Source organism: Nerophis lumbriciformis, linkage group LG35, assembly GCF_033978685.3.
Source record: "Nerophis lumbriciformis linkage group LG35, RoL_Nlum_v2.1, whole genome shotgun sequence".
Lineage (NCBI taxonomy): Eukaryota > Metazoa > Chordata > Actinopteri > Syngnathiformes > Syngnathidae > Nerophis > Nerophis lumbriciformis.
The window spans coordinates 22,665,528-22,692,775 of NC_084582.2; the positions used below are offsets into that span (position 1 = coordinate 22,665,528).

Sequence of the window (27,248 nt, forward strand, 5' to 3'; positions counted from 1 at the left end):
ATCCTCCTCTCCGGTGAGCCAACAGACGCCGCCACCATGCACTCCGGTGGGCCAGCAGAGGGCGCCACCGCCATCCTCCCCGGTGGGCCAGCAGAGGGCGCCACCGCCATCCTCCCCGGTGGGCCAGCAGAGGGCGCCACCGCCATCCTCCCCGGTGGGCCAGCAGAGGGTGCCACCGCCATCCTCCCCGGTGGGCCAGCAGAGGGCGCCACCGCCATCTTCTCCGGTGGGCCAGCAGAGGGCGCCACCGCCATCTTCTCCGGTGGGCCAGCAGAGGGCGCCACCATCGTCTCCGGTGGGTCCTCCCATGCCGGCGGTCGAGCCGCCTCGCCAATTGCGGCGGCGTTCAACTCGCCGTCGCCACCTAACTCTTCCCCGCTGGTTGCGGGGACACTTGGCCTGGTGGCCCACCTCCTTGTCCTCCCTCCACCCTCCCGTGACTTTGGACTGTTTTTTGGGGGGGGGTGTTCCTAGAACATCTGGTATCCGTTATAGGAAGGGGGGCTACTGTCAGGCTTGTCCCTGACAGTTTGACTATGTTTTAGTTTTTTCTCTGTTTGTCTTAGTTTCCTGTCAGCGCTTTTATTTTGTCTTCATTTCCTGAGTGTGTCCCTGAGTGCTGCTTCCCCTCAGCTGTGGCTGATTGGCACTTGGCCACACCTGGTGTCAATCAGCCAGCTACTATTTAAACCTGCCTTCTCCTCCAGTCATTGCTGGATTATTGTCGTTCCTACCTGTCGTGTCGTTGTTTGCTGTATGCTGTCGTTAAGCTATTCCCTGGATCCTGACTCCTGTTCCTGCTTCCTGTTTTCTGGTTCGTGTTTTCATTTTCTTATTTTTTAACATTAAAAACATGTTTTCTTGTACCAAGCCTGCTGCCATCTCTGCATCTTGGGGTTCGTCAACTACAAACTCTGACACTTATATTCAATTGAATAGACTGCAAAGACAAGATATTTATATTCGGACTGAGAAACTTAATTTTTTTTTTTAAATAATCATTAATTTAGAATTTGCAACACATTGCAAAAAAGTTGGCACAGGGGCATTTTTACCACTGTGTTACATGGCCTTTCCTTTTAACAACACTCAGTAAACGTTTGGGAACTGAGGAGACCAATTTTTGAAGCTTTTCAAGTGGAATTATTTCCCATTCTTGCTTGATGTACAGCTTAAGTTGTTCAACAGTTCGGGGTCTCCATTGTCATATTTTAGGCTTCATAATGCGCCACACATTTTCAATGGGAGACAGGTCTGGACTACAGGCAGGCCAGTCTAGTACCTGCACTCTTTTACTATGAAGCCACACTTTTGTAACACGTGGCTTGGCATTGTCTTGCTGAAATAAGCAGGGGCGTTCATGATAACGTTGCTTGGATGGCAACATAAAAAAAACCTTTATGTAGCTTTCAGCATTAATGGCGCCTTCACAGATGTGTAAGTTACCCATGCCTTGGGCACTAATACACCCCCATACCATCACAGATACTGCCTTTTGAACTTTGCGCCTGGAACAATTTGGATGGTTCTTTTCCTCTTTGTTCCGGAGGACACGACGTTCACAGTTTCCAAAAACAATTTGAAATGTGGACTCGTCAGACCACAGAACACTTTTCCAATTTGCATTAGTCCATCTTAGATGAGCTCGGGCCCAGCGAAGCCGGCGGTGTTTCTGGGTGTTGTTGATAAATGGCTTTCGCTTTGCATATTAGAGTTTTTACTTGCACTTACAGATGTAGCGACGAACTGTAGAGACTGACAGTGGTTTTTTTTAAGTGTTCCTGAGCCCATGTGGTGATATCCTTTACACACTAATGTCGCTTGTTGATGCAGTACTGCCTGAGGAGTTGAGGATCACGGGCATTGTTGCTTACGTGCAGTGATTTCTCCAGATTCTCTGAACCTTTTGATGATATTACGGACCGTAGATGGTCAAACCCCTAAATTCCTTGCAATAGCTTGTTGAGAAAGGTTGTTCTTAAACTGTTCGACAATTTGCTCAGGCATTTGTTCACAAAGTGATGACCCTCGCCCCATGCTTGTTTGTGAATGACCGAGCATTTCATGGAAGCTGCTTTTATACCCAATCATGGCACCCACCTGTTCCCAAGTAGCCTGTTCACCTGTGGGATGTTCTAAATAGAAATCTGCGTTCAAAGAACTCCGGCTTATTAGTGATTCCCAGAGCCCAAAACAAGTCCGCGGGCTATAGAGCGTTTTATATTCGGGTTCCAGTACTATGGAATGCCCTCCCGGTAACAGTTAGAGATGCTACCTCAGTAGAAGCATTTAAGTCCCATCTTAAAACTCATTTGTATACTCTAGCCTTTAAATAACCCCACTTTTTTTAGACCAGTTGATCTGCCGTTTCTTTTCCTTTCTCCTCTGCTCCCCTCTCCCTTGTGTAGGGGGGGGGGGGGGGGGCACAGGTCCGGTGGCCATGGATGAAGTGCTGGCTGTCCAGAGTCGGGACCCGGGGTGGACCGCTCGCCTGTGCATTGGTTGGGAACATCTCTGCACTGCTGACCCGTCTCCGCTCGGGATGGTTTCCTGCTGGCCCCACTATGGACTGGACCCTTACTATTATGTTAGATCCACTATGGACTGGACTTTTACAATATTATGTCAGACCCACTCGACATCCATTGCATCCGGTCTCCCCTAGAGAGAGAGGGGGGGTGGGGGGGGTTACCCACATTTGCGGTCCTCTCCAAGGTTTCTCATAGTCATTCACATCGACGTCTCACTGGGATGAGTTTTTCCTTGCCCTTATGTGGGCTCTGTACCGAGGATGTCGTTGTGGCTTGTGCAGCCCTTTGAGACACTTGTGATTTAGGGCTATATAAATAAACATCGATTGATTGATTGAAATAAGAGTTTCATGAGCATTCCTCATTGTTCTCAGTCTTTTTTGCCACTTTTGCCAGCTTTTTTAAAACATGTTGCAGGCATCAAGTTCCAAATGAGCTAATATTTCCAAAAAATAAAGTTTTCCAGTTTGAACGTTAAGTATCTTGTCTTTGCAGTCTATTCAATTGAATATAGGTTGAAAAGGATTTGCAAATCATTGTATTCTGTTTTCATTTATGATTTACACAACGTGCCAAATTCACAGGTTTTGGGTTTTGTCGTACTTCCCCTGCAGTGTCCAGTATTCAGTATTTAATTCACAGTCAAACTAGTGTAATTTTGGCTTAAAAGTCACTGAATCCCTTTGAACTCACTAAATCGTTTTGGATCGTAACATTCTTTAAACAAATATCGTCCCTGAATCGTATTGGAAACCCCAAATTATAATTCGAATTTAATCGTTGTTAAAAACTAATTGTTACACTCCTATCAACTCGTGTATTTCTGTATTTTTTACATCATTGTCTTAACGTATTTATTTATTGACCTCCCTCCCTTTCCAAAGGTCGGATGATGCACTTCAGCATCCTCCTCCCTCCTCATTGTGCCCGCCTCCTGCCTCCTATTGGTTGGCTGGGATGAGATGGAGGATGCTCACAGCTTTGCAGCAGCTTGCACTGCTTGACTCGCTGGCTTGTCGGCGAGCAGCAAACACTCCTCTGCGCCGTCACGTCATGAATTACGGTCTTGTCGACACCGTGGGTCATTGACGTCAGGCTGAATGGAAGCATGTCTCAGCCGTGAGGAGCTTCTGCTGACTCCACATCTTTTCCCCAGTCTTGCGCAGCAGCGTGTGCGCCTCAGACACGGGAGGAGAGGAGACGAGGAGCCCGGGAAGGGATGGACGTGGCCATGCTGTGCACCAGGAGAACTAAAACTTTGGTGTCCACGTGCGTCATCCTGAGCGGCATGACCAACATCGTGTGTCTGGTCTACGTGGGCTGGATCAGCAACCACGTGTCCAACCGTCCTAAAGTTCAGCAGACAGTCGGCGAAGCGGCCAGAAAGTTGGAGGAGGACAGCAAGGGAGAGACGCACAGGATGATGGAGAGGCTGGACAGGCTGGAGGACGTCATCAATGAGCACATCCAAGGTAAACACGCCTCAGTCTGACTTTGTGATGAACCACAGCTCAAATATTAACACTGAGTCGGTGTTCTCGCTCTTGATATTGGCTGTTATGACCACATAGTACAGCGCGACACTCACAATGCAAGGACGAGCAGACTGGAAGTAGGGACACAAGCCACAGACAGACACAAGTGATGCAAACGCGAGAAAGAGAGTCAAGGGCGCACACCTTTTCACATTGTTTAATGAAAGATGTCAACAGAGGTGAAGAAAAAAAATTACTTTATTAACATCAGTACCAAGCGTGGAGTCGGTGACTGACCACAAGTAGTTAAAGTGAAAATGTGGCCCACTGCCCATCCTGCTGGGGTGCAACAAGTCTCCAGACTCCAATCTGCTCAATTGCATGCAATACACTCTCGCTTTCAATTTGAAGGGTTTCGCTCTTCAGGTCAAGATCTTATAAAAGTACAATTGCATGCTCAGGGAACTACCGTATTTTCCGCACTATAAGGCGCACCGGATTATTAGCCGCACCTTCAATGAATTACATATTTCATAACTTTGTCCACCAATAAGCCGCCCCGGATTATAAGCCGCGCCTACGCTGCGCTAAAGGGAATGTCAAAAAAACAGTCAGATAGTTCAGTCAAACTTTAATAATATATTGAAAACCAGCGTTCTAACAACTCTGTCCCAAAATGTACGCAAATGTGCAATCACAAACATAGTAAAATTCAAAATGGTGTAGAGCAATAGCAACATAATGTTGCCCTTAACGTTAATGTCACAACACACAAAATAAACATAGCGCTCACCTTCTGAAGTTATTCTTCATTCGTAAATCCTTCGAATTCTTCGTCTTCGGTGTCCGAATTGAAAAGTTGCGCAAGCGTGGTATCCAAAATGGCCGGTTCCGTCTCGTCGAAGTCATCGGAGTCAGTGTCGCTGTTGTTCTGTGAATCCTGCCTTCCGGAAAGCTCGGACCACAGTTGTGACCGAAATATCTGCCCAGGCATTTACGATCCACTGGCAAATGTTGGCGTATGTCGTCCGGCGCTGTCTGCCCGTCTTAGTGAAGGTGTGTTCGCCTTCGGAGCTGTGTGAAAAAAGCCACCCGGCCTCTTCGCGTAAACTTCCCTTAACCACTCGCTCATCTTTTCTTCATCCATCCATCCCTTCGAGTTAGCTTTTATGATGACGCCGGCTGGAAAGGTCTCTTTTGGCAAGGTCTTCCTTTTGAATATCACCATGGGTGGAAGTTAGCATGGCAAGCTAGAACCACAGTGAAGGATGACTTCTCATTCCCTGTGGTGCGAATATTCACCGTACGTGCTCCCGTTCCACAGTGCGGTTCACAGGAATATCAGTTGCTGTGAAATACGGTAGTAATCCGTGTGCGGATGGAGAGATTGCGTCTTTTTATGAACCGGATCCTTTTCGCTTAGTAGGAGCCATTTTGTGGTCTTTACAGATGTAAACAGGAAATGAAACGTACGGTGATATCCGCGCGTTTTTTCTTCTTCTTCCGGGGGCGGGCGGTAGCTTACAGTAGAAGAAGAAGCGCTTCCTGTTCTATGGGGGCGGGTGCTTACCTTGGCGGTTGCTTGCGTAGAAGAAGAAGCGCTTCCTGTTCTACCGGGAAAAAAGATGGCGGCTGTTTACCGAAGTTGCGAGATCGAAACTTTATGAAAATGAATCGTAATAAAGCGCACCGGGTTATAAGGCGCACTGTTAGCTTTTGAGAAAATTTGTGGTTTTTAGGTGCGCCTTATAGTGCGGAAAATACGGTAATAACATGTAAAGAGGTTTACATTTAGGTGTTTACATATATATTTAAGGTCTACGTTTAAGTGTTCACATAGATATTTAAGGTCTACATTTAGGTGTTTACATATATATTTAAGGCCTACATATAGGTGTTTACATAAAGATTTAAGGTATTCATTTAAGTGTTTACATAAAGATTTAAGGCCTACATTTAAGTGTTTACATAAAGATTTAAGATCTCCATTTAAGTGTTTGAATAGAGATTTAAGGTCTTCATTTAAGTGTTTACCTAGAGATTTAAGGCCTACATTTTTTAAGTGTTTACCTAGAGATTTAAGGCCTACATTTTTTAAGTGTTTACATAGAGATTTAAGGCCTACATTTAAGTGTCTACATAAAGATTTAAGGCCTACATTTAAGTGTCTACATAAAGATTTAAGGCCTACATTTAAGTGTTTACATATCAATCAATCAATCAATGTGTATTTATATAGCCCTAAATCACAAAAGTCTGTACATAGCGATTTAAGCTCTTAATTTAAGTGTTTACATAGAGATTTAAGGTCTTCATTTAAGTGTTTACATAGAGATTTAAGGCCTACATTTAAGTGTTTACATAGAGATTTAAGGCCTACATGTAAGTGTTTACTAGAATTTATTGCCGACATTTATTATTTACATACAGATTTAAGGCCTACATTTAAGTGTTTACATAGCGATTTAAGGCCTACATTTAAGTGCATAGAGATTCATGGCCTACATTTAAGTGTTTACATAAAGATTTAAGGTATTCATTTAAGTGTTTACATAAAGATTTAAGGCCTACATTTAAGTGCATAGAAATTTAAGGCCTACATTTAAGTGTTTACATAAAGATTTAAGGCTTACATTTAAGTGTTTACATCGAGATTTAAGGTCTTCATTTAAGTGTTTACATAGAGATTTAAGGACTACATTTAAGTGTTTACATAAAGATTTAAGGCCACATTTAAGTGTTTACATAGAGATTTAAGGTCTTCATTTAATTGTTCACATAGAGATTTAAGGTCTCCATTTAAGTGTTTGAATAGAGATTTAAGGTTTACATTTAAGTGTTTACATAAAGATTTAAGGTCTTCATTTAAGTGTTTACATAGAGATTTAACACCTACATTTTTTAAGTGTTTACATAGAGATTTAAGGCCTACATTTAAGAGTTTACATAGCGATTTAAGGCCTACATTTAAGTGTTTACATAAAGATTTAAGGTCTACATATAAGTGTTTACATAGAGATTTAAGGTCTACATTTAAGTGTTTACAAACATAATTAAGACCAACATTTAAGTGTTTACATACAGATTTAAGGCCAACATTTAAGTGTTTACATAGATTTTTAAGGCCTACATTTAAGTGTTTACATAGAGATTTAAGGCCAACATTTAAGTGTTTACACATATATTTAAGGCCTACATTTAAGTGTTTACATAGAGATTCAAGGCCTACATTTAAGTATTTACATATAGATTTAAGGCCTACATTTAAGTGTTTACATATAGATTTAAGGCCTACTATTTTGTGTTTACATAGGGATTTAAGGCCTACATTTAAGTGTTTACATAGAGATTTATGGTCTGCATTTAAATGTTTACATGGTGATTCAAGGCCTACATTTAAGTGTTTACATAGAAATTTAAGGCCTACATTTAAGTGCATAGAGATTTAAGGCCTACATTTAAGTGTTTACATAGCGATTTAAGGCCTACATTTAAGTGTTTACATAAAGATTTAAGGTCTACATATAAGTGTTTACATAGAGATTTAAGGTCTACATTTAAGTGTTTACAAACATAATTAAGACCAACATTTAAGTGTTTACATACAGATTTAAGGCCAACATTTAAGTGTTTACATAGATTTTTAAGGCCTACATTTAAGTGTTTACATAGAGATTTAAGGCCTACATTAAAGAGTTTACATAGCGATTTAAGGCCTACATTTAAGTGTTTACATAAAGATTTAAGGTCTACATATAAGTGTTTACATAGAGATTTAAGGTCTACATTTAAGTGTTTACAAACATAATTAAGACCAACATTTAAGTGTTTACATACAGATTTAAGGCCAACATTTAAGTGTTTACATAGATTTTTAAGGCCTACATTTAAGTGTTTACATAGAGATTTAAGGCCAACATTTAAGTGTTTACACATATATTTAAGGCCTACATTTAAGTGTTTACATAGAGATTCAAGGCCTACATTTAAGTATTTACATATAGATTTAAGGCCTACATTTAAGTGTTTACATATAGATTTAAGGCCTACTATTTTGTGTTTACATAGGGATTTAAGGCCTACATTTAAGTGTTTACATAGAGATTTATGGTCTGCATTTAAATGTTTACATGGTGATTTAAGGCCTACATTTAAGTGTTTACATAGAAATTTAAGGCCTACATTTAAGTGCATAGAGATTTAAGGCCTACATTTAAGTGTTTACATAGAGATTTAAGGCCTACATTTAAGTGTTTACATAGATATTTAAGGCCTACATTTAAGTGTTTACGTACATTTAAGTGTTTACATAGAGATTTAAGGCCTACATTTAGATGTTTACATAGAGACTTAAGGCCTACATTTAAGTGTTTACGTAGATATTTAAGGCTTACATTTAAGTGTTTACATAGAGGTTTTTAGGTTTACATTTAAGTGTTTCCATAGAGATTTTAAGAACTACATTTTGAAGTGTTGTATTAGAGTGTATCCCTCACCACTTTACACTTTAGACATCTGGTGAAGTGTTAATTCATTTCTGATTGTGGATGTATATCGTTAGGATTTTATCGATCTATGATCTATGATCTATGATCCTCATTAATACCGGTATATATGGGTACTCGTATCGGTACTATACGTAATTGGTGTAAATAAAGATGTTCAAAAATGCATTTATATTACCATTTTTATTGGCACAAGATGTTAACATTGTGTAACGTCTAACAGCAGGGAAGTCTGTTATCAACACCTGCTTTTTAAGTCTTAAGGAAGTCAAATATGTTTGCAGTGCAAGGTGAAATTCAGTAATGTCATTATCTTGTAAAGACCATACAGATCCATCACTTTATTTCTATTCATTACAATTACACTCAGATGGAAATTATAATCACGTAGGCAGAGCACAGACCTTTTACTTTTGTACTGTACATCATATGATAATTTACATCATATCAAATATATTGTATAGATCAGTGGTTCTTAACCTTGTTGGAGGTACCGAACCCCACCAGTTTCATATGCGCATTCACCGAACCCGAACCGTAATCATAAAATGATGTTATTATATTAAAGAAAAATTAATAAAGATATATTTTACAAACGGAAAGTTACAGGAATGTACAAATGATCCCATGTTTACATCTCATTGTGCAACATGTGAATGTTTTGGTGGGGACTAAATGCGATATCTGAAAGGGGTACACATTATTTCCAAAGTAGGACCCCCACCCAGACACATAATACTAGTACACAGCTCATGAAAAACAATATGTTATAGTCATTGTAAGTGGGCCAAAACACTTATATTAGAAAATAACCTCATGGAAATGACTGCTGTCCTTTGATTACAATAATAAAACATTGAACTTGTTATTTAGTCAAGTTTGGGACAGGTGTGCTGCAGGTGTGACCACAGTGCATGTGCACGTCTGACGTCGCTCACATGTGCTCCACCGAATGCTCAAGGAGTATTTGCTTTTGCTCACACAAACGGAAAATTAGAGGGAACATTGTTTGGGGGTATCCATAATACGCCGACAGGGAGAAGTTTTTATTTACACGATGAGTCGGGGAGGTCGCCGAACCCCTGAGGCTGACTCACCGAACCCCTAGGGTTCGATCGAACCCAGGTTAAGAACCACTGGTATAGAACAATACAATCAATTAACATGTTAGATTAGTGTGCAGTTGATCAAAGTGTTTAATGCCACATAAACACGGCGACTAGATACCTGACAGCAAATGCTATTTTGCGTATTAGCAACATTAAGGATACATTTTTAACTTTTTGGACTAGATTAATATTGGCCTGTGGATTACTGGATCGCTTGACACTGGACTTTGAGGGTATTTTGAGGAGGAAATATTGTTGTGCTCCAAACTTTTGTGTGGCGTTGCTTCCTTATTTGTGATTACTCCAAGCTGATTATCACATCACTACAGGACTTAGCAATATTGCAAAACAATCATCTGATCTCTATTATCATCACACTTTTTTACATTGTTTTTAACCTGCTAGTTTTATAGCATCTGTGCTAAAAAACAAATAAACTAAGGATTAGTTCAATGTTTTATCAACATACTAAATTAACAAAAAAAGGAAATTAGATAAGAAAAGAGCGCAACAATAGCGTACCAATACATTTGAGCTTACATGTTTCCAAGTAAAAGAAATATGCATCAGTTATTATTTCAACACTTGTGGTCCAACTACAGTATTAGAAGCTGTCAAGTTATCATCAACTTACCAATGAAGATGTTTAATCGGTGGTCGCGTCCACAACTGGCTGCAGTGTAGCAGGTGTTTTTCACACTGTTCTACGGCGACAAGTAGTCATCATATTTGCAAAAGAAACATACTGTATCACCTGACACGTAGAAGTCATTTGGGAAATGTTTGGCTCTGTATTTTGGAGTTAGTTTGGTAGTTTGAGGTGGCCGCGTGTCCCGGAGGCAAACAAAGAAATGGCCCCAGAAGGGTGCACCATGCTTCCATGAGGGTGAGTGTTTGTCAAGTGCACGGTAAAAATGTCAATTTTTCTCCTCAATGACAGCATCAAAGTCACATTACGCCAATTTCTGTGACTTTCTGCATTTAAAGTCTGTTTTTAGCGAAAAAAAATTTCCATCCAAGATTCAGATGAGGCGTAAATCTATTATTCTGTTTACTTCCGCATACCCATTAGTGAGGCGATACAAGGTCCACTCATAATGGCTGTTCCACCTTGTCTTTTGTTTTGCTTTGAGAGTTTCAGCGTGTGCGTGTCATAATCATGACGGCCTGCTGAATACAAAAGTATGGTTAGCAGAATTATTAGTCCAGAAGATTCACGGTTCGCTTGGACCGACCCAATTACGTGCCGGTGCCTAAGAATACCGCTACTCGGTATACATCATTATTTCTGACAAAGTGAATAATACAAAACATTTCATTACATTGTGACCAACAAAATCAGGAGAAGCTAGCCAGACAGCTTGGACATCTCCAGGTAGGCCTCCTTTCAGGTCTAATCTTAGATGATGAGACTGACACCCCACAAGCAGAGGTAGAATTGACAGAGGGGTCACACAATGAACGTAATCCTAAAGAGCAAGGTGCAGCTGCCCCAAAGATAAGGAAGTCCTCACGTGTTTACAGAAGAAACTAGAGCTCTTAAACTATCATGTAGAAAGCTGGAACGCAAATGGCGTGCGACTATATATGATAGTTTAATAACTTATAAACACATGTTTACCTTAGCTAAAGCTAATTACTACTCAAATCACATCTGCCTCAACAAAAATATTCTAAATAGTTGTTCAGTACAGTAGCATCGCTAACCCAACAAGGGACTTCTCCCAGTAGCTCCACCCACTCGGCAGATGACCTTATGAATTTCTTTTATAAGAAAATTGAATTCATGAGAAAAGAGATTAAAGACAACATAACCCAACTGGGTTCTATTAAAGGGGAACATTATCACCATTCCAGAAGGGTTAAAACCATTAAAAATCAGTTCCCAGTGGCTTATTTTATTTTTCGAAGTTTTTTTCAAAATTTTACCCATCACGCAATATCCCTAAAAAAAGCTTCAAAGTGCCTGATTTTAACCATCGTTATATACACCCGTCCATTTTCCTGTGACGTCACACAATACAAACATGGCGGATAGAACAGCAAGATATAGCGACATTAGCTCGGATTCAGACTCGGATTTCAGCGGTTTAAGCGATTCAACAGATTACGCATGTATTGAAACGGATGGTTGTAGTGTGGAGGCAGGTAGCAAAAACGAAATTGAAGAAGAAACTGAAGCTATTGAGCCATATCGGTTTGAACCGTATGCAAGCGAAACCGATGAAAACGACACGACAGCCAGCGACACGGGAGAAAGCGAGGACAAATTCGGCGATCGCCTTCTAACCAACGATTGGTATGTGTTTGTTTGGCATTAAAGGAAACTAACAACTATGAACTAGGTTTACAGCATATGAAATACATTTGGCAACAACATGCACTTTGAGAGTGCAGACAGCCCATTTCAGGCGCGCTAAGAACATATATTTTTCCACGATTTCCGCACTCAGGTTAACCATACCTAAATAGACACAAAATACTGCATTACACAAGACTACCCAAATGTACTCGAATGATTGAAAAAAATAAATGTTTTTAAGCTAAATTACTGGTAAACACAGTTTATGTATAATAATTTACGTAAAACCGCGAGTAATGAATAAGGTTTTCATCAATTAATATATTCTGTAGACATACCCTCATCCGCTCTCTTTTCCTGAAAGCTGATCTGTCCAGTTTTGGAGTTGATGTCAGCATCTGCTTTGAGTGTCGCAGGATATCCACACATTCTTGCCATCTCTGTCGTAGCATAGCTTTCGTCGGTAAAGTGTGCGGAACAAACGACTGACCATTTCCTCGGCTTTCCCCACAGCCTCGTATTTTGAACAAATTTCGTCCAATTTCTTGCCACTTTCGCATCTTTGGGCCACTGGTGCAACTTGAATTTGTCCCTGTTCGTGTTGTTACACCCTCCGACAACACACCGACGAAAGTGAGAAAATGGCGGATTGCTTCCCGATGTGATGTCACGTTGTGACGTCATCACTCCGAGAGCGAATAATAGAAAGGTGTTTAATTCGCCAAAATTCACCCATTTAGAGTTTGGAAATCGGTAAAAAAAATATATGGTCTTTTTTCTGCAACATAAAGGTATATATTGACGCTTACATAGGTCTGGTGATAATGTTCCCCTTTAATACAGATACGAATGTATATACGACAGATATTACCCTCCAAAATAGTCTCTCTCTTTTTGATTAAATAAAATTAGAGGAACTCCTGCGGCGTGTAAATGGGATGAAACAAACAACATGTTTACTTGACCCACTTCCTGGGAAACTTATCAAAGAACTGTTTGTAATATTAGGACCATCAGTGCTAAATATTATAAACGTATCACTTTCCTCTGGCACTGTTCCCCAGGCATTCAAAAAAGCGGTTATTCATCCTCTGCTCAAAAGACCTAACCTCGATCCTGATCTCATGGTAAACTATCGGCCGGTGTCCCACCTTCCCTTTATTTCGAAAATCCTCGAAAAAATTGTTGCACAGCAGCTAAATGAACACTTAGCGTCTAACAATCTCTGTGAACCCTTTCAGACCGGTTTCAGGACAAATCACTCTACGGAGACAGCCCTCGCAAAAATGACTAATGATCTATTGCTAACGATGGATGCTGATGCATCATCTATGTTGCTGCTTCTTGATCTTAGCGCTGCTTTCGATACCGTCGATCATAATATTTTATTAGAGCGTATTAAAACACGTATTGATATGTCAGACTTTGCCTTGTCTTGGTTTAACTCCCATCTTACTGACAGGATGCAGTGCGTTTCCCTTAACAATGTGACCTCAGAGTATGTTAAGGTAACGTGCAGCGTTCCACAGGGTTCGGTTCTTGGCCCTGCACTCTTCAGCATCTACATGCTGCCGCTTGGGGGCATCATACGCAAATACGGTGTGAGCTTTCACTGTTATGCTGATGACACCCAACTCTACATGCCCCTAAAGCTGACCAACACGCCAAATTGTAGTCATCTGGAGGCGTGTCTTAATGAAATTAAACAATGGATGTCCGCTAACTTTTTTCAACTCAACGCTAAGAAAACGGAAATGCTGATTATCGGTCCTGCTAGACACCGACACCTATTTAATAATACCACCTTACCATTTGACAGTCAAGCAATTACACAAGGAAACTCGGTAAAGAATCTGGGTATTATCTTCGACCCAACTCTCTCGTTTGAGTCGCACATTAAGAGTGTTACTAAAACGGCCTTCTTTCATCTCCGTAATATTGTTAAAATTCATTCCGTTTTGTTCACCAGCGACGCTGAGATCATTATTCATGCGTTCGTTACGTCTCATCTCGATTACTGTATCGTATGATTTTCGGGCCTCCCTATGTCGAGCATTAAAAGATTACAGTTGATACAAAACGCGGCTGCTAGACTTTTGACAAGAACAAGAAAGTTTGATCATATTACGCCTATACTGGCTCACCTGCACTGGCTTCCTGTGCACTTAAAATGCGACTTTAAGGTTTTACTAATTACGTATAAAATACTAAACGGTCTAGCTCCATCCTATCTTGCTGATTGGGGGGGTCGTCACATATGCGGTACCCTTTAAGGTTTCTCATCGTAGCCCATTGGGTTGAATTTATCCTTGCCCTGATGTGGGATCTGAGTCGAGGATGTCGTTGTGGCTTGTGCAGCCACTTGAGACACTTGTGATTTAGGGCTATATAAATATACTCTGATTGATTGATTGACGTGAGAAAACATTTGACATTTAAGATACGAGAGTTGACGGAGCAGCAAACAGCTGAAAGAGAAAGGAAGTTCCACCTCGCAACAATGGAAGGCCTATGTTAAAAAATGTTTGTGTGAGTCTGAGAGAAGAATGTTCTGATCGTGACCTCTGTGAGATGATGGACTTTCTGATGAAGCTTGAAGCTAAGGTCAAAGTAGAATCTGACCGTGTAAGGGGAATAAACTCCCTCTCAGGAAGTGAAGAAAAAGATCGATGCCTGCTCAGCTGTGACAGGAGTTTAACACAATTGTAGTTTGCCTATCTGAAGTAGGAGAAAACTTTGATATGGAAGCTAAAAAAAGCCAAGGTTGCATTTGCTATTGGATAACGATTACGCCAAGTCCATATATGAATTCACAGCATCCAAATCGGTTGCGAGCAGCTCTATGCTTGACTCAGCGTTAACAAGCATATTGGCCAAGAGAACCGAGGAGGCTGCTCAATTAGTTGCAAAAAGGGTTAAATTCGAAAGGGAAAACCATACAGTGGAACACGAGCTTCAAAGCCCTCATACATAGACGTTGTCCCGATCCTTATGACAGGCTTCTCTACCTGCAAGAGTATTTTGCTGGTGAAACAAGGTCACTTCTGGAAGGTAACTTCTATAGAACAGATAAAGAGGCCTATCAGCAAGCATGGAAAAAGTTGAATGCCAGATATGCGCAACGTAGTATGTAGAGTTTAGCTAATTCCTACAAGCATGCAACAGTGTTATGCCTCACGTCAAAGGTCTGCAGGTACTTAATGACTGCGAAGAAAATCAGAAGATGTTAAACAAACTACCCGAGTGGATAACCTCAAGGTGGTACTGTCATGTTATCAAGCAACTGGACAAAGCCAAAGACGACCCCACTTTTAAGGAGTTTGCTTCCTTCATCTCAAAGGAAGCATGTATAGCGTGCAACACAATCTCTTTGTTGTATGCCCTGAAACCCACTGAAGAAAGGCCAACAAAATACATCAAAAACAAACACCTTTGGCACCAGTGGGCACACATCAAACATTTCAAAGGCCATGGTTAAAGCTGACACTAGTTATGAAGCCAAGCCAAAGCATCCCAACAGACCCAAAATAGAGAAGGCAAGCACACAGATTTAAGACCCACTGAAATGTATGTACAGTACTGTGAAGAAGGTCATGCCATACATAAATGCCAAAAGCTGAATGCAATGGAAGATTATTATCAAGGCTTAGGTCAGGCTGTTTACAAAAATAAATACTAATCAAATATACTGAAAAGAAAAGACTCCTAAAAACTGATGAAAAATAAATGTTCAGACAATTTGACAACGCTAAAATAAATACATTCAAACTATACTAATAATACATATATACATTTTTTTTTCTTAATTAAACTGTAAGTGCAAATAAAAATACAGCTTCACCACTTTAGTCATATATATTTTTTTTTAGGAATTTTGTATTGTTCACAATCTTTATGTGACCCCTCTGTCAATTGTACCTCTGCTTGTGGGGTGTCAGTCTCATCATCTAAGATGGTTTTCTTTTTGCGTGAATTTCTAACTCGTAAAGAAAACGCAAGCAAAAATCAGCTAATTTTGCCTATAAAGAGCTCTAAAAACCTTCCTAAACATTGTATATACGTACTGTATGTATTTAATTTATTCACTTGTGCATTCATAATAACATGTCAATAGTAACAGTATTTTGGTCATTATAAGCATACGGCAGCGCATTCATTTCACAAACACATCACAACGTTCGCTATTTCCTTCAACAACAACTACTGCTAATCATGACTTCATGAAAGCCTACAAAAACTATTTTGGTGCAAATCATCATCCAGTCATCCAGGACCTTATATTTTTGAGCCTGAATATAAGGAGGATAAGTTACACATTTTAGAAGATCAGTTTTTTTACATTGCCTCTTAGAATGGTCTTAGGCCATATTGTATATTGCATATTGTGTATATTGTGTTGTTTCTGTATATTGTGTGGTTTCTTCTTTTTTTTTAATGCAAAGCACCTCAGGGAAGCAACCTAAATTTCGTTGGACCTGTACCTGTACATGCACAATGACAAATAAAGATCATTCATTCATTCATTCATAAGCAGATCTGGTAAGTAGCACTATTGCTTGAGTACTAAACAAGAAATAAAATGTATGAACATAATACAACTATCACGTACTGTACAATGTCTGCTGTCACTGGGATGCTGACTGATGGGACGTTCATATCCTATATACCTCTTTAAATGAAGAATTAATCATAATCCTCACGCAGGTAAAAACATTTTTTTTAAAAGGTCACCGCAAACAAGCGCCTTTTTTCCATCTTTCTCGCCATTTTTCGGTTTAAGTTGAATGTCAAAGTTGACCAGCTTAATCAAAGCGCAGCTAAAAATAGTTCATTGGCGTTACCGCTTTTAATAACAATATCGCTAATATTTGGTTAATATTCAGGTTACCACATGCAAATGAAGTATTGTTGGCGGTTTTTGGATGTTTTTAGAGGGCTGTTTAATGGGCGCAGTAGACGACTCCCATTAACTTCATTGTAAGCCATCTCATATTTGACAAATATTATAAATTAGAATTGATTAAAAATAAGAGACATTTGTGTTCTTGTTTTACATAGGGATGTGTATTATACACTCTTAGAAATAAGGGTTCCAAAAGGGTTCTTCTACAAGGGCTGAGGTTCTAACTGGAACCATTTGCTTCTGAAAAACCATTTCCCGTAGAAAGGGTTTTTCAAGGGTTCTTGGTAACGCTAATGGTTCCAGTAAGAACCATTTTGATCCAGAGAACCCTTTAAAACCCCTTTTCTGAATAATTGGTTTTAAAAGGGTTCTCACTAACACTAAGGGTTCCAGTAAGAACTATTTTGATCCTGAGAACCGTTTTTGGAAGAAAAAGTTCTTCAGGGATTGTTGAAAGCATGGGTAAGATCCTGTGTCACCAGGGACATACTTCCTGATAACATTTGCCAATAATGGTGCAAAATACATTTCCTTGTGACTACTGATACAAATACTTTTCATATACAATCTTTTTGTTTATTTTAAAGCAAACTCTTCTTCCCCAGATCCTGTTGATCAAACTGTAACATAATTGCCCATCTTGGGATTTGAACACCTGCCACCCAGTCTAAAGTCACTGGCAATAGTGACTGAGCTAACCAGCTGGCTGCCTTCAGTCATCAGGTCCACCATACTAGTCTATTACCTTACACCTTATGATCAGACATACAAATAATGGCAGTCCTATAACTGAAATGTTCTGTTACCAATTTATTTCCACAACCATTAATTATAAGAAAGCAAGATCTTCAAGCAAGATTAGCTGTGACTGGGAGGACCATTTTTGAAATCTGCCTTGACAACTACTGTCTGGCTAGTGATTCCGTTTGAGAAATAGCTCAATGATTTAGAAGCTGGTTCTGGGTGCCAAATAACCTGGGTTCAATCCCTGACAAAGGTGGTGATGACAGCTCATGAAAATGCCAGATGGTCTTTGTGAAGCAAACATATACATTTTAGAGTCATGATAGATTAAACATCAGTTATTAACCTATGGAGCAAATCGAATCAATTAAAAAATCAAATTACCAATATCTCCATTCTGTCTGGATGCAATGTGTGTATTTACAGACTTTTGTCTTGATAACTGATATATTTACAGTGGTTTCAAATATGCATGCACAACAGTGAATGGCTTAATCAATTTGTGAAGCCACTGTTGAATTGTCACTTGCCAATTAGCTCATCATGATAGACCACAGTCTTTGGTTCTATTGTTCTGGATTTTAGCCTCAACTGGTGCAAAAGGAACATTATAATGTCAACTGTCTTGCCTTCCTGTTCTCCTTTTTGTTGCTCAGAATTGCCTTAATTTGCCAAAAATCGCCCGGACCCGACCCATCGCTGCGCAGCAGTTATAATTGTGTTTATTTAATTTAGTTACACTACTCCCTTCTTCAGGAGGAAATGACACACAGCAAAGAACTAGCAAGGTGGTCCCTGCAGCAAGGATATAACCCCTCTTTCTGGGGCATCTAAGTGAGCTATATGACTCACTGGACAAAGGCTTTTGAAAGTTTGTTACAAGTCAGGTGATCTAGGGATACAGTTTGAAGTTGTGAGTTCAAGGCCTGGTTGATGCAGAGTGACCATGTTAATGCATACTGAGGTGATGTGTGGATTAGTGACAGACAATTTAAAAAATATTAAACACTTATTTTACAGACAATTTTACTCATGTATTTGTCTCCTCCTCATACTTTTCCATGATCGGCCTCATCCCATGGCTGCTGTACCCTGCTGACTGGCTTAGTCCAGTTGTGAAGCTGCATATAAGTTCATTGATAGACAACGGTCTTTGATGTCAGAGGCCAAGCCTTAACTGATGCAAAAATCACACTGTAATGCTGACTTTTAGGCTACTACATCAGGGTTTGTTGATGCTGGGAATTGAACCCTGATCTCCCAGGGGAAAGGGCAAGGTTTGGTGTGATGGGCCAGGGAGCTGGCATGATGGGGGCTGTCATGTGTGAGTTAAGAGCTGGTTGCCCCATGGATTGCACCACATGGTCTGGTCTTCCCTGCCTACAAACCAGGTGTGACATACCAATAGTGATTACTGTGAACAGAACAGAACAAAGAAGAACAGGAGAGAGAACAGAAGAAACTTCTGAAAATCAAGGTGAGCTAAATATAATATCTTATTTCAGCATGCTTGACCCTAGCTGAGGACTTTTATGGTAAAAGGTGGACTAAGCATTTGTTTCTTGTTATGTTTTGTTCGTTTGCTTATTTGTTTGTTTTCTTGTAGAAAACAAACAAACAAATGGTATTGTGGTCAAACAATACAATACCTGACAAAGCTCTGCTGAGAGCTGCCATAACAAAATAGGTTACAATATATCTGTACAATTAATCTTAAATCATTCTAAAAAGGTTATCGTAGTTGTTATTTTAATGAAATATTATAGTATAAATTGTCAATGTTAGAAGGAGCTTTAACGTTGTCGGTAGCGGCGTTGCGGTCGCCATCCAGCTCGTCTTTGGAGGGATGGGTGGGCTGGTGAGCACCTTGGATCTAATACATCCATGTTGAGCACACACTAATGTGCGGGTAGGAGGAGCAGGAAGACTGGGCTTGAGCTTGGTCTCCAACATAGTGGTAGCAGAAAAATAACACAAGACGAAGGTTACAGAGAGGATGATTCTTCCATATTATATAACTTTTTAAAAAACATGTACACCTCATCTTAATGGTTACCTCTTACTATATTGCTTGTCATTTTTCTTGAATGCATATAGGCTCAGGAGAGTGAAGAATGTAGAGAGGATGAATGAAGCATTGAAGCTCATATCAATGAAATGTCTACAGCTTAAGGTACACCCAGATCTGAACTCTTTAAAGGAGAGAATGAGACGAACCTATGCATACCGAAAGACCTTCATGGCAACTGCCAAGGCAGAGGAAATCATCGAAAAGTTTCCCGCACTGAAGCTTCCTAAAATAGTTGGTATCTTCAAGCATTGAATTGACCATATTTAATAGTATGTGTATTATTTCATTTATGATCATCAAGTATTTTGAGATGACACTTTTTATCCCTCCTTACAGCTTCTGTGGGAGGTGAAGGAGCAATTCCTTGTAGAAGCTGATCGCAGAATGGTCACAGAGCTGGTTCGAATGGCAACGAAGATGGTTCAAAGAGCATCTATGTGTGACCTAAAGGACTGCTGCCAGAGGGCAATCAATGCCTGCCTGGATGATTCAGTAAGACGAGGTATCTAGGCCTATATGTGTATCTATAGGAGCCACAATCTGTATTTCTGAAAACAAAAAATATTACAGAATAATTTTATTTCTTCAGGACTCATTAGGGATGCAGCAATTCTACTGCTGCCTTCCATTTTCAGAGAGGACTCATCCTTTCTATACATTCTACTGGAGGTAAATACTGCATTTAAGGTCAAGATTTAGGAATTGGCATTATCCATATTATGGCAACATTGAGTCATTTTGCTGTTTTCACAGCAGGTTTTATTTACTGACATGTATCTGTTTTTATTGCATAGGAGCCAAGCGTGCCTACTCCAGCAATCATGCTCCATAACCAGAGGTGTGGACTCGAGTCACATGACTTGGACTCGAGTCAGACTCGAGTCATGAATTTGATGACTTTAGACTCGACTTGACAAAATGTAAAGAGACTTGCAACTCGACTTAGACTTTAACATCAATGACTTGTGACTTCACTTGGACTTGAGCCTTTTGACTTGACATGACTTGACATGACTTGCCACTTTCCCCAAAATCCAAAGCTTAAAAAGTTATTTGGGAGCGCTCCGTATTTTTCATTTTCTTCGTCTGTCTATCAGCGTGTTATTCCTGTCAGCTGGTGTGCTGTCAGTACAACAGCCAATCAAATTAGAACTACGTTGTTTTCATCACACAGCATTCATCCAATCAAATTGCAGGACAACCAATGAACAAGAGTTGGTCCAACAACGTGCCAGTGATAAACAATTATGTTAAAGTTGGTTTCGTTCGGGTATAAAAACTACGACTTGGTCAACAAAAAACGAATTGCCGTATGCAAATCACGCAGTTCGAATATTACAGACGGAGACGCAACAACTTCCAACTTCGTTCGACATTTGAAGTTGCACAAAGAAGGGTAAGTTTTGAATGTAAGATAACGTTTATTGGCTAAGTAACGTGACTTTTATTTGCTGTGTAGTTAAATCAGTGAGGCTGCAAACTCACTGCTAACGTTATAACCATAGACATCTTATAAGTAGACGCAGCATAGAGCGCTACTGCCTACTGGCGCAGACGAGGCGCGGGGCCGCCATCTTGGAGTGGTGATCCGCTCCACTCAGTGCAATTCATTTGGCAGGAGCAATGAACTGTCAGCGCATTTAATTCATTTTACCTCACTGAATACCACTGATTTTCACCCCCTTTTTTGTCATACGTGTGTAACAGACACATGTTTTGGCGTGTTTTATTATTCATAGTTTGCTTAACAGTAATATAATATTCTTATACGCTATAAGTGACCAGACGTCCGAGATCAAAACTGGGAATATAATCCCAGAGAAGGGGAAAAAAAACGGTAAGCTATTTTTAAGTTGAAGAAACAATATGATTAGGTTATATATACATATGCGTGTATCCTACATAAACAATGTATGAATACATTAGATATCTATATATCTTAGGGACCTATAGACTGTATCTCTGTTGCTTCAGCAGCAGAGAGTTTATTCTGTCTTGACACTTTGTGTTGATATTTTCTATTACATTCTTCCCTTAAATGATAATGTTTGCAGTGATTGTTTTATATGTATTATTTTATGTAAGTCGCTTTGGATAAAAGCGTCTGCCAAATACTTAAACATATATAAACACCTGAAAGTCTTCATATCAGCTAAAACCACCAATCTGTTTCACTGAATTCAGAATAAAACCAAATTCTGTTTAACCCAACAATGTTAGTATTTGAATATTGTTACTTGAAGACTGATTCCTGGTTACAATTATACTGTTAAGAAAGTATTGTCTTATACTTTGCCTAAAATGAGAATGCATCATAATCAGTAGTGGCTGGTGAATTTTGTTTTAGGTGGGGCTGAAAGTTTGTAAACCAAACCCCTGTAGGGGCGTCATCCTCCCCCAGAAGATTTCTTTGTGATTTTCACATACAAATATTGAAGATCTTTGATCCTTCTCAACTCTGTGGTAATATTATTTTCATAAAATACAACCAATAGTACGTTAATGTTAAATCTTACTTGTGAAAAGTAATCCCCCGATTCCTATTTTCAACAGTCCGCTCATTTGAGCAGGAAAACGCTGAACCCCATCTTTGTTTTCTACCTTTCAACTGTCAGTTTAGGCTGCTCGCCGGCTCCTCATCAGCACTTCAAGATGGCGGGCAAATTGCTCACGTCACAGCAACCAATGCTGCGTCTACTTATAAGATGTCTATGGTTATAATGTCATTGCAAACACGGCAATCTGTTGCGTCCACTGCAGTTTGCTACCTTATTCATACTTTTTGTCAAGTGATTTTTTTTTAAGCAGGGTTTCATGAGGTACCTATACATAACGTTACGTTAGTCAATGTATCACACACAGTAACGTAACGTTAGTCAATGTATCACACACAGTAACATTACGTTAGTCAATGTATCACACACAGTAACATTACGTTAGTCAATGTATCACACACAGTAACGTAACGTTAGATGGCAGTCAGCAGCACCGCGTATTTTAGCCACCTACAAAAAGACAAACATAGTCAAATTAAGGTCAGTTAAAATGTATACTATATTAAGAATATGTGTACATATTGCATAGGGTCCTGACATCTAAAAAGTACAACTCTGTTCATTGTTATGTTCATATATTTGTTATGTTTTTCATGTGTACGCACACATAAACACACATACAGTATGAGATGAGATCAATGAGATAAGGTAAGAACAGGATAGAAACTGCTGTGGAACTAGTTACAATGCAATATGCCATGGAAATACAATGTTAACACTTTTGTGCAAATAAGTACAGTTGCACTTGTTTTTTCCAAATGTGTTTATTCTGTAAAGGAATGAGTTACATGTTTAAAATGACTGGTTAATAGTGCTATTTTGAAGTGCAATGTCAGCACTATCTTTTTCCCTGCAATTTCAAATGCACTTGTTTTAATAAATAAATACAGCGTTTTAAAAGCATACACAATCTGTGTAAATATATTAGTCTGTGGTTAAACGACTTGAAAGGACTCGAAACTCAAAATGCAGGACTTGGGACTTGACTTGAGACTTTCCAGTCTTGACTTTGGACTTGACTCGGACTTGCCCTGTCTTGACTCGGGACTTGACTCGAGACTTGAGGGTAAAGACTTGAGACTTACTTGTGACTTGCAAAGCAATGACTTGGTCCCACCTCTGTCCATAACACACACGAGGGGAACCCTTTGCAGGCACAAAGGATAACCCTATACCTGGATGGTATACAGGTTTTGACTGAGGACAGCAGCATGGACAAATCATATACTATGAGTGCATTAATGTCACTCTATTTTGTTTTTGCTGTCCAGTACCCAAAGGAACTGAGAACAACTCTTATTTTCATTGAAAGATTTGTGTTGGGGATCAAGGACCACAGTGTTGTACCCATTTCAGTGAAGAGACTATACAACTGTGTCGGAAGTGGGGAGTAGTGAGTAGATGTGTTGCAGCATGGGATTTCATGCTTTATGTTCTTGTTAATGGTCAAATTCCTGCTGCTGCCCTTTGTTTGTACATATTGATTAAAAAAAAAATCCCTTATTTAATACATATTTTGGACCAATACATGTTGTTTGATTTTGGCATAGTGACGTCTCTAGATTTCCAATATTGTTACAATACGTAACATTTTGAGTACTTGTTACATAACACTGAAAAGTATTTCAACATTATTTAAATCAATGTGAAAACTTTGTGGGATTCCCTCACTTTCTCATGATTCTGTTCCACTGTCACAATTAGTACATACAGTATGTACACTGATTCTTTTCATTGGACCATGCATTATTTTATTGTTGGTAGATAGCTTACAATAAGGCGCAGTAAATGCAGTAAGTGCACCTTGGATTGATTGAACTAAAACTATTTTGTGTCTCTTTCTGCCATGTCACCATTGCTGGAGATTTATTTACACAAATTCACCTACTGAGGACAGCATGATGTGTCTGGCCTGTCATGTTGCTGATTCCACTGGACCTATGCTGACTTTTGACCTGTTCTCCCCTGGGACCTACACAGCCTCTCCTGTTTTGTTGGACTATCTTTAAATAAATGTTTCTAGATGAAACCCTTGAAACATAAAAGGGTTCTTAGTGGAACTCCCTGCATGGGTTCTAGATGAAACCCTTGACCAACAAAAGGGTTCTTAGTGGAACTCCCTGTGTGGGTTCTAGATGAAACCCTTGAAAAAACGAAAGGGTTCTTAGTGGCACTCCCTGCGAGGGTTCTAGATGAAACCCTTGAAATACAAAAGGGTTCTTAGTGGAACTCCCTTTGTGGGTTCTAGCTGAAACCCTTGAAATACGAAAGGGTTCTTAGTGGAACTCCCTGTGTGGGTTCTAGATGAAACCCTTGAAACATGAAAGGGTTCTTAGTGGAACTCCCTGTGTGGGTTCTAGATGAAACCCTTGAAACATGAAAGGGTTCTTAGTGGAACTCCCTGCGTGGGTTCTTTGTAGAACCTCTCATGGGGGGTTCTGGGTGGAACCTTACACACACAGTTCTAGGTATAACCCTTCATGTTGGGTTCTAGGTAGAACCCTCCAAAAGGGTTCCAGGTGGAACCTTTATAAAAAGGTTCTACCTGGAGCCAAAAAGGGTTCTCCTATGAGGACGAGCCGAAGAACCTTATATGGTTCTACTTAGCACTTTTATTTCTAAGAGTGTAGGCAAAATAAAAAAAAAGGGGTGCAGTTCCCATTTAAAAACTTCTCTATTCCGTCAGCCCCAGACGTCTTCTATTGTTTGATATTGTCATCTCAGGGCGTTCAATCGTTCATAGGTATGTTTGATATTGTCATTATTGCTACAAGTGGTGGAAAAGTGTATTACAACTGTGTATCGCTGCCGCCCAAATGGACCGTAGGTGAGAAACGGATATTGTTTGGCGGCCCTCCAGGGGGTGCTCACGCTCTTAACCCTATTGTTAAGAAACACTGACGTAGACACCATGATAAATCGTACTGTATATCAGGTAGACAACATGATTAATCATACAAACCCCGTTTCCATATGAGTTGGGAAATTGTGTTAGATGTAAATATAAACGGAATACAATGATTTGCAAATCCTTTTCAACCCATATTCAATTGAATGCACTACAAAGACAAGATATTTGATGTTCAAACTCATAAACTTTTTTTTTTTTTTGCAAATAATAATTAACTTAGAATTTCATGGCTGCAACACGTGCCAAAGTAGTTGGGAAAGGGCATGTTCACCACTGTGTTACATGGCCTTTCCTTTTAACAACACTCAGTAAACGTTTGGGAACTGAGGAGACACATTTTTTAAGCTTCTCAGGTGGAATTATTTCCCATTCTTGCTTGATGTACAGCTTAAGTTGTTCAACAGTCCGGGGGTCTCTGTTGTGGTATTTTAGGGTTCATAATGCGCCACACATGTTCAATGGGAGACAGGTCTGGACTACAGGCAGGCCAGTCTAGTACCCGGACTCTTTCACTATGAAGCCACGTTGATGTAACACGTGGCTTGGCATTGTCTAGCTGAAGTAAGCAGGGGCGTCCATGTTAACGTTGCTTGGATGGCAACATATGTTGCTCCAAAACCTGTATGTACCTTTCAGCATTAATGGCGCCTTCACAGATGTGTAAGTTACCCATGTCTTGGGCACTAATACACCCCCATACCATCACAGATGCTGGCTTTTCAACTTTGCGCCTATAACAATCCGGATGGTTCTTTTCCTCTTTGTTCCGGAGGACACAACGTCCACAGTTTCCAAAAACAATTAGAAATGTGGACTCGTCAGACCACAGAACACTTTTCCACTTTGTATCAGTCCATCTTAGATGAGCTCAGGCCCAGTGAAGCCGACGGCCTTTCTGGGTGTTGTTGATAAACGGTTTTCGCCTTGCATAGGAGAGTTTTAACTTGCACTTGCAGATGTAACGACCAACTGTAGTTACTGACAGTGGGTTTCTGAAGTGTTCCTGAGCCCATGTGGTGATATCCTTTACACACTGATGTCGCTTATTGATGCAGTACAGCCTGAGGGATCGAAGGTCACGGGCTTAGCTGCTTACGTGCAGTGATTTCTCCAGATTCTCTGAACCCTTTGATAATATTACGGACCGTAGATGGTGAAATCCTTAAATTCCTTGCAATAGCTGTTTGAGAAAGGTTTTTCTTAAACTGTTCAACAATTTGCTCACGCATTTGTTGGCAAAGTGGTGACCCTCGCCCCATCCTTGTTTGTGAATGACTGAGCATTTCATAGAATCTACTTTTATACCCAATCATGGCACCCACCTGTTCCCAATTTGCCTGTTCACCTGTGGGATGTTCCAAATAAGTGTTTGATGTGCATTCCTCAACTTTATCAGTAATTATTGCCACCTTTCCCAACTTCTTTGTCACGTGTTGCTGGCATCAAATTCTAAAGTTAATGATTATTTGCAAAAAAAATTTTTTTATCAGTTTGAACATCAAATATGTTGTCTTTGTAGCATATTCAACTGAATATGGGTTGAAAATTATTTGCAAATTATTGTATTCCGTTTATATTTACATCTAACACAATTTCCCAACTCATATGGAAACGGGGTTTGTACATCATGTCGACCAGTGTTTTTCAACATTTTTTGAGCCAAGGTAAATCTTTTTCATTGAAAAAATCCAGAGGCACACCACCAACCAAAAATTTTGAATGAATGATACTCTGTAGCCGCATAAATTAACAATATAGTCATTTTTATCAAAGTGTCTTGAATAGGAATCAAAGAAACACAAAAGTGTACAGGTATGTAATCATCTTTTATATTTCTTCTATCAAATAAAGAGTGCACTTAACATGTCCACTTATAAAATACAGCTGGAACATGAAATGCCACAACAATGTGGTCTTAAACCTAAAGAGATAGTAAATGATGTGTATTTCTGGTCTTGTCATCCTCGTCCGTACAGAAGGGTAACACGACAGTGCGGCTGGATGAAAAGAGACATCGGAGACGCTTTACTGAACTAAAAATTGCTTTATTACAAGCGAGCGTCATTATACAGCACTGCAGTTCCTGGAGGAGGTCAGGTCAAAAAAATTAGGCTCTCGTAACTTGGAGAAGCCAAACCATCC

General features: G+C 39.8%; 1 protein-coding gene and 1 long non-coding RNA gene across 3 annotated transcripts in view; both read left to right on the plus strand.

Moving 5' to 3' along the window:
• The first annotated feature begins 3,598 nt into the window (after positions 1 to 3,598).
• The window catches only part of LOC133575122 (polypeptide N-acetylgalactosaminyltransferase 18-like), a 247,859-nt gene continuing 224,209 nt past the window's right edge, over positions 3,599 to 27,248 (plus strand). For both annotated transcript variants that reach the window (XM_061927597.2, XM_061927598.2), the window contains exon 1: positions 3,599 to 4,003. In XM_061927597.2, coding sequence (XP_061783581.1) covers positions 3,751 to 4,003 — 253 coding nt within the window. In that variant the 5' untranslated portion in view covers positions 3,599 to 3,750. The remainder of the gene's footprint in view (positions 4,004 to 27,248) is intronic.
• On the plus strand, positions 19,355 to 21,568 carry LOC140677556 (uncharacterized). The gene is made up of 3 exons (XR_012049333.1): positions 19,355 to 20,142; positions 20,230 to 20,309; positions 20,435 to 21,568. It is a non-coding gene; the product is annotated as an uncharacterized lncRNA (long non-coding RNA).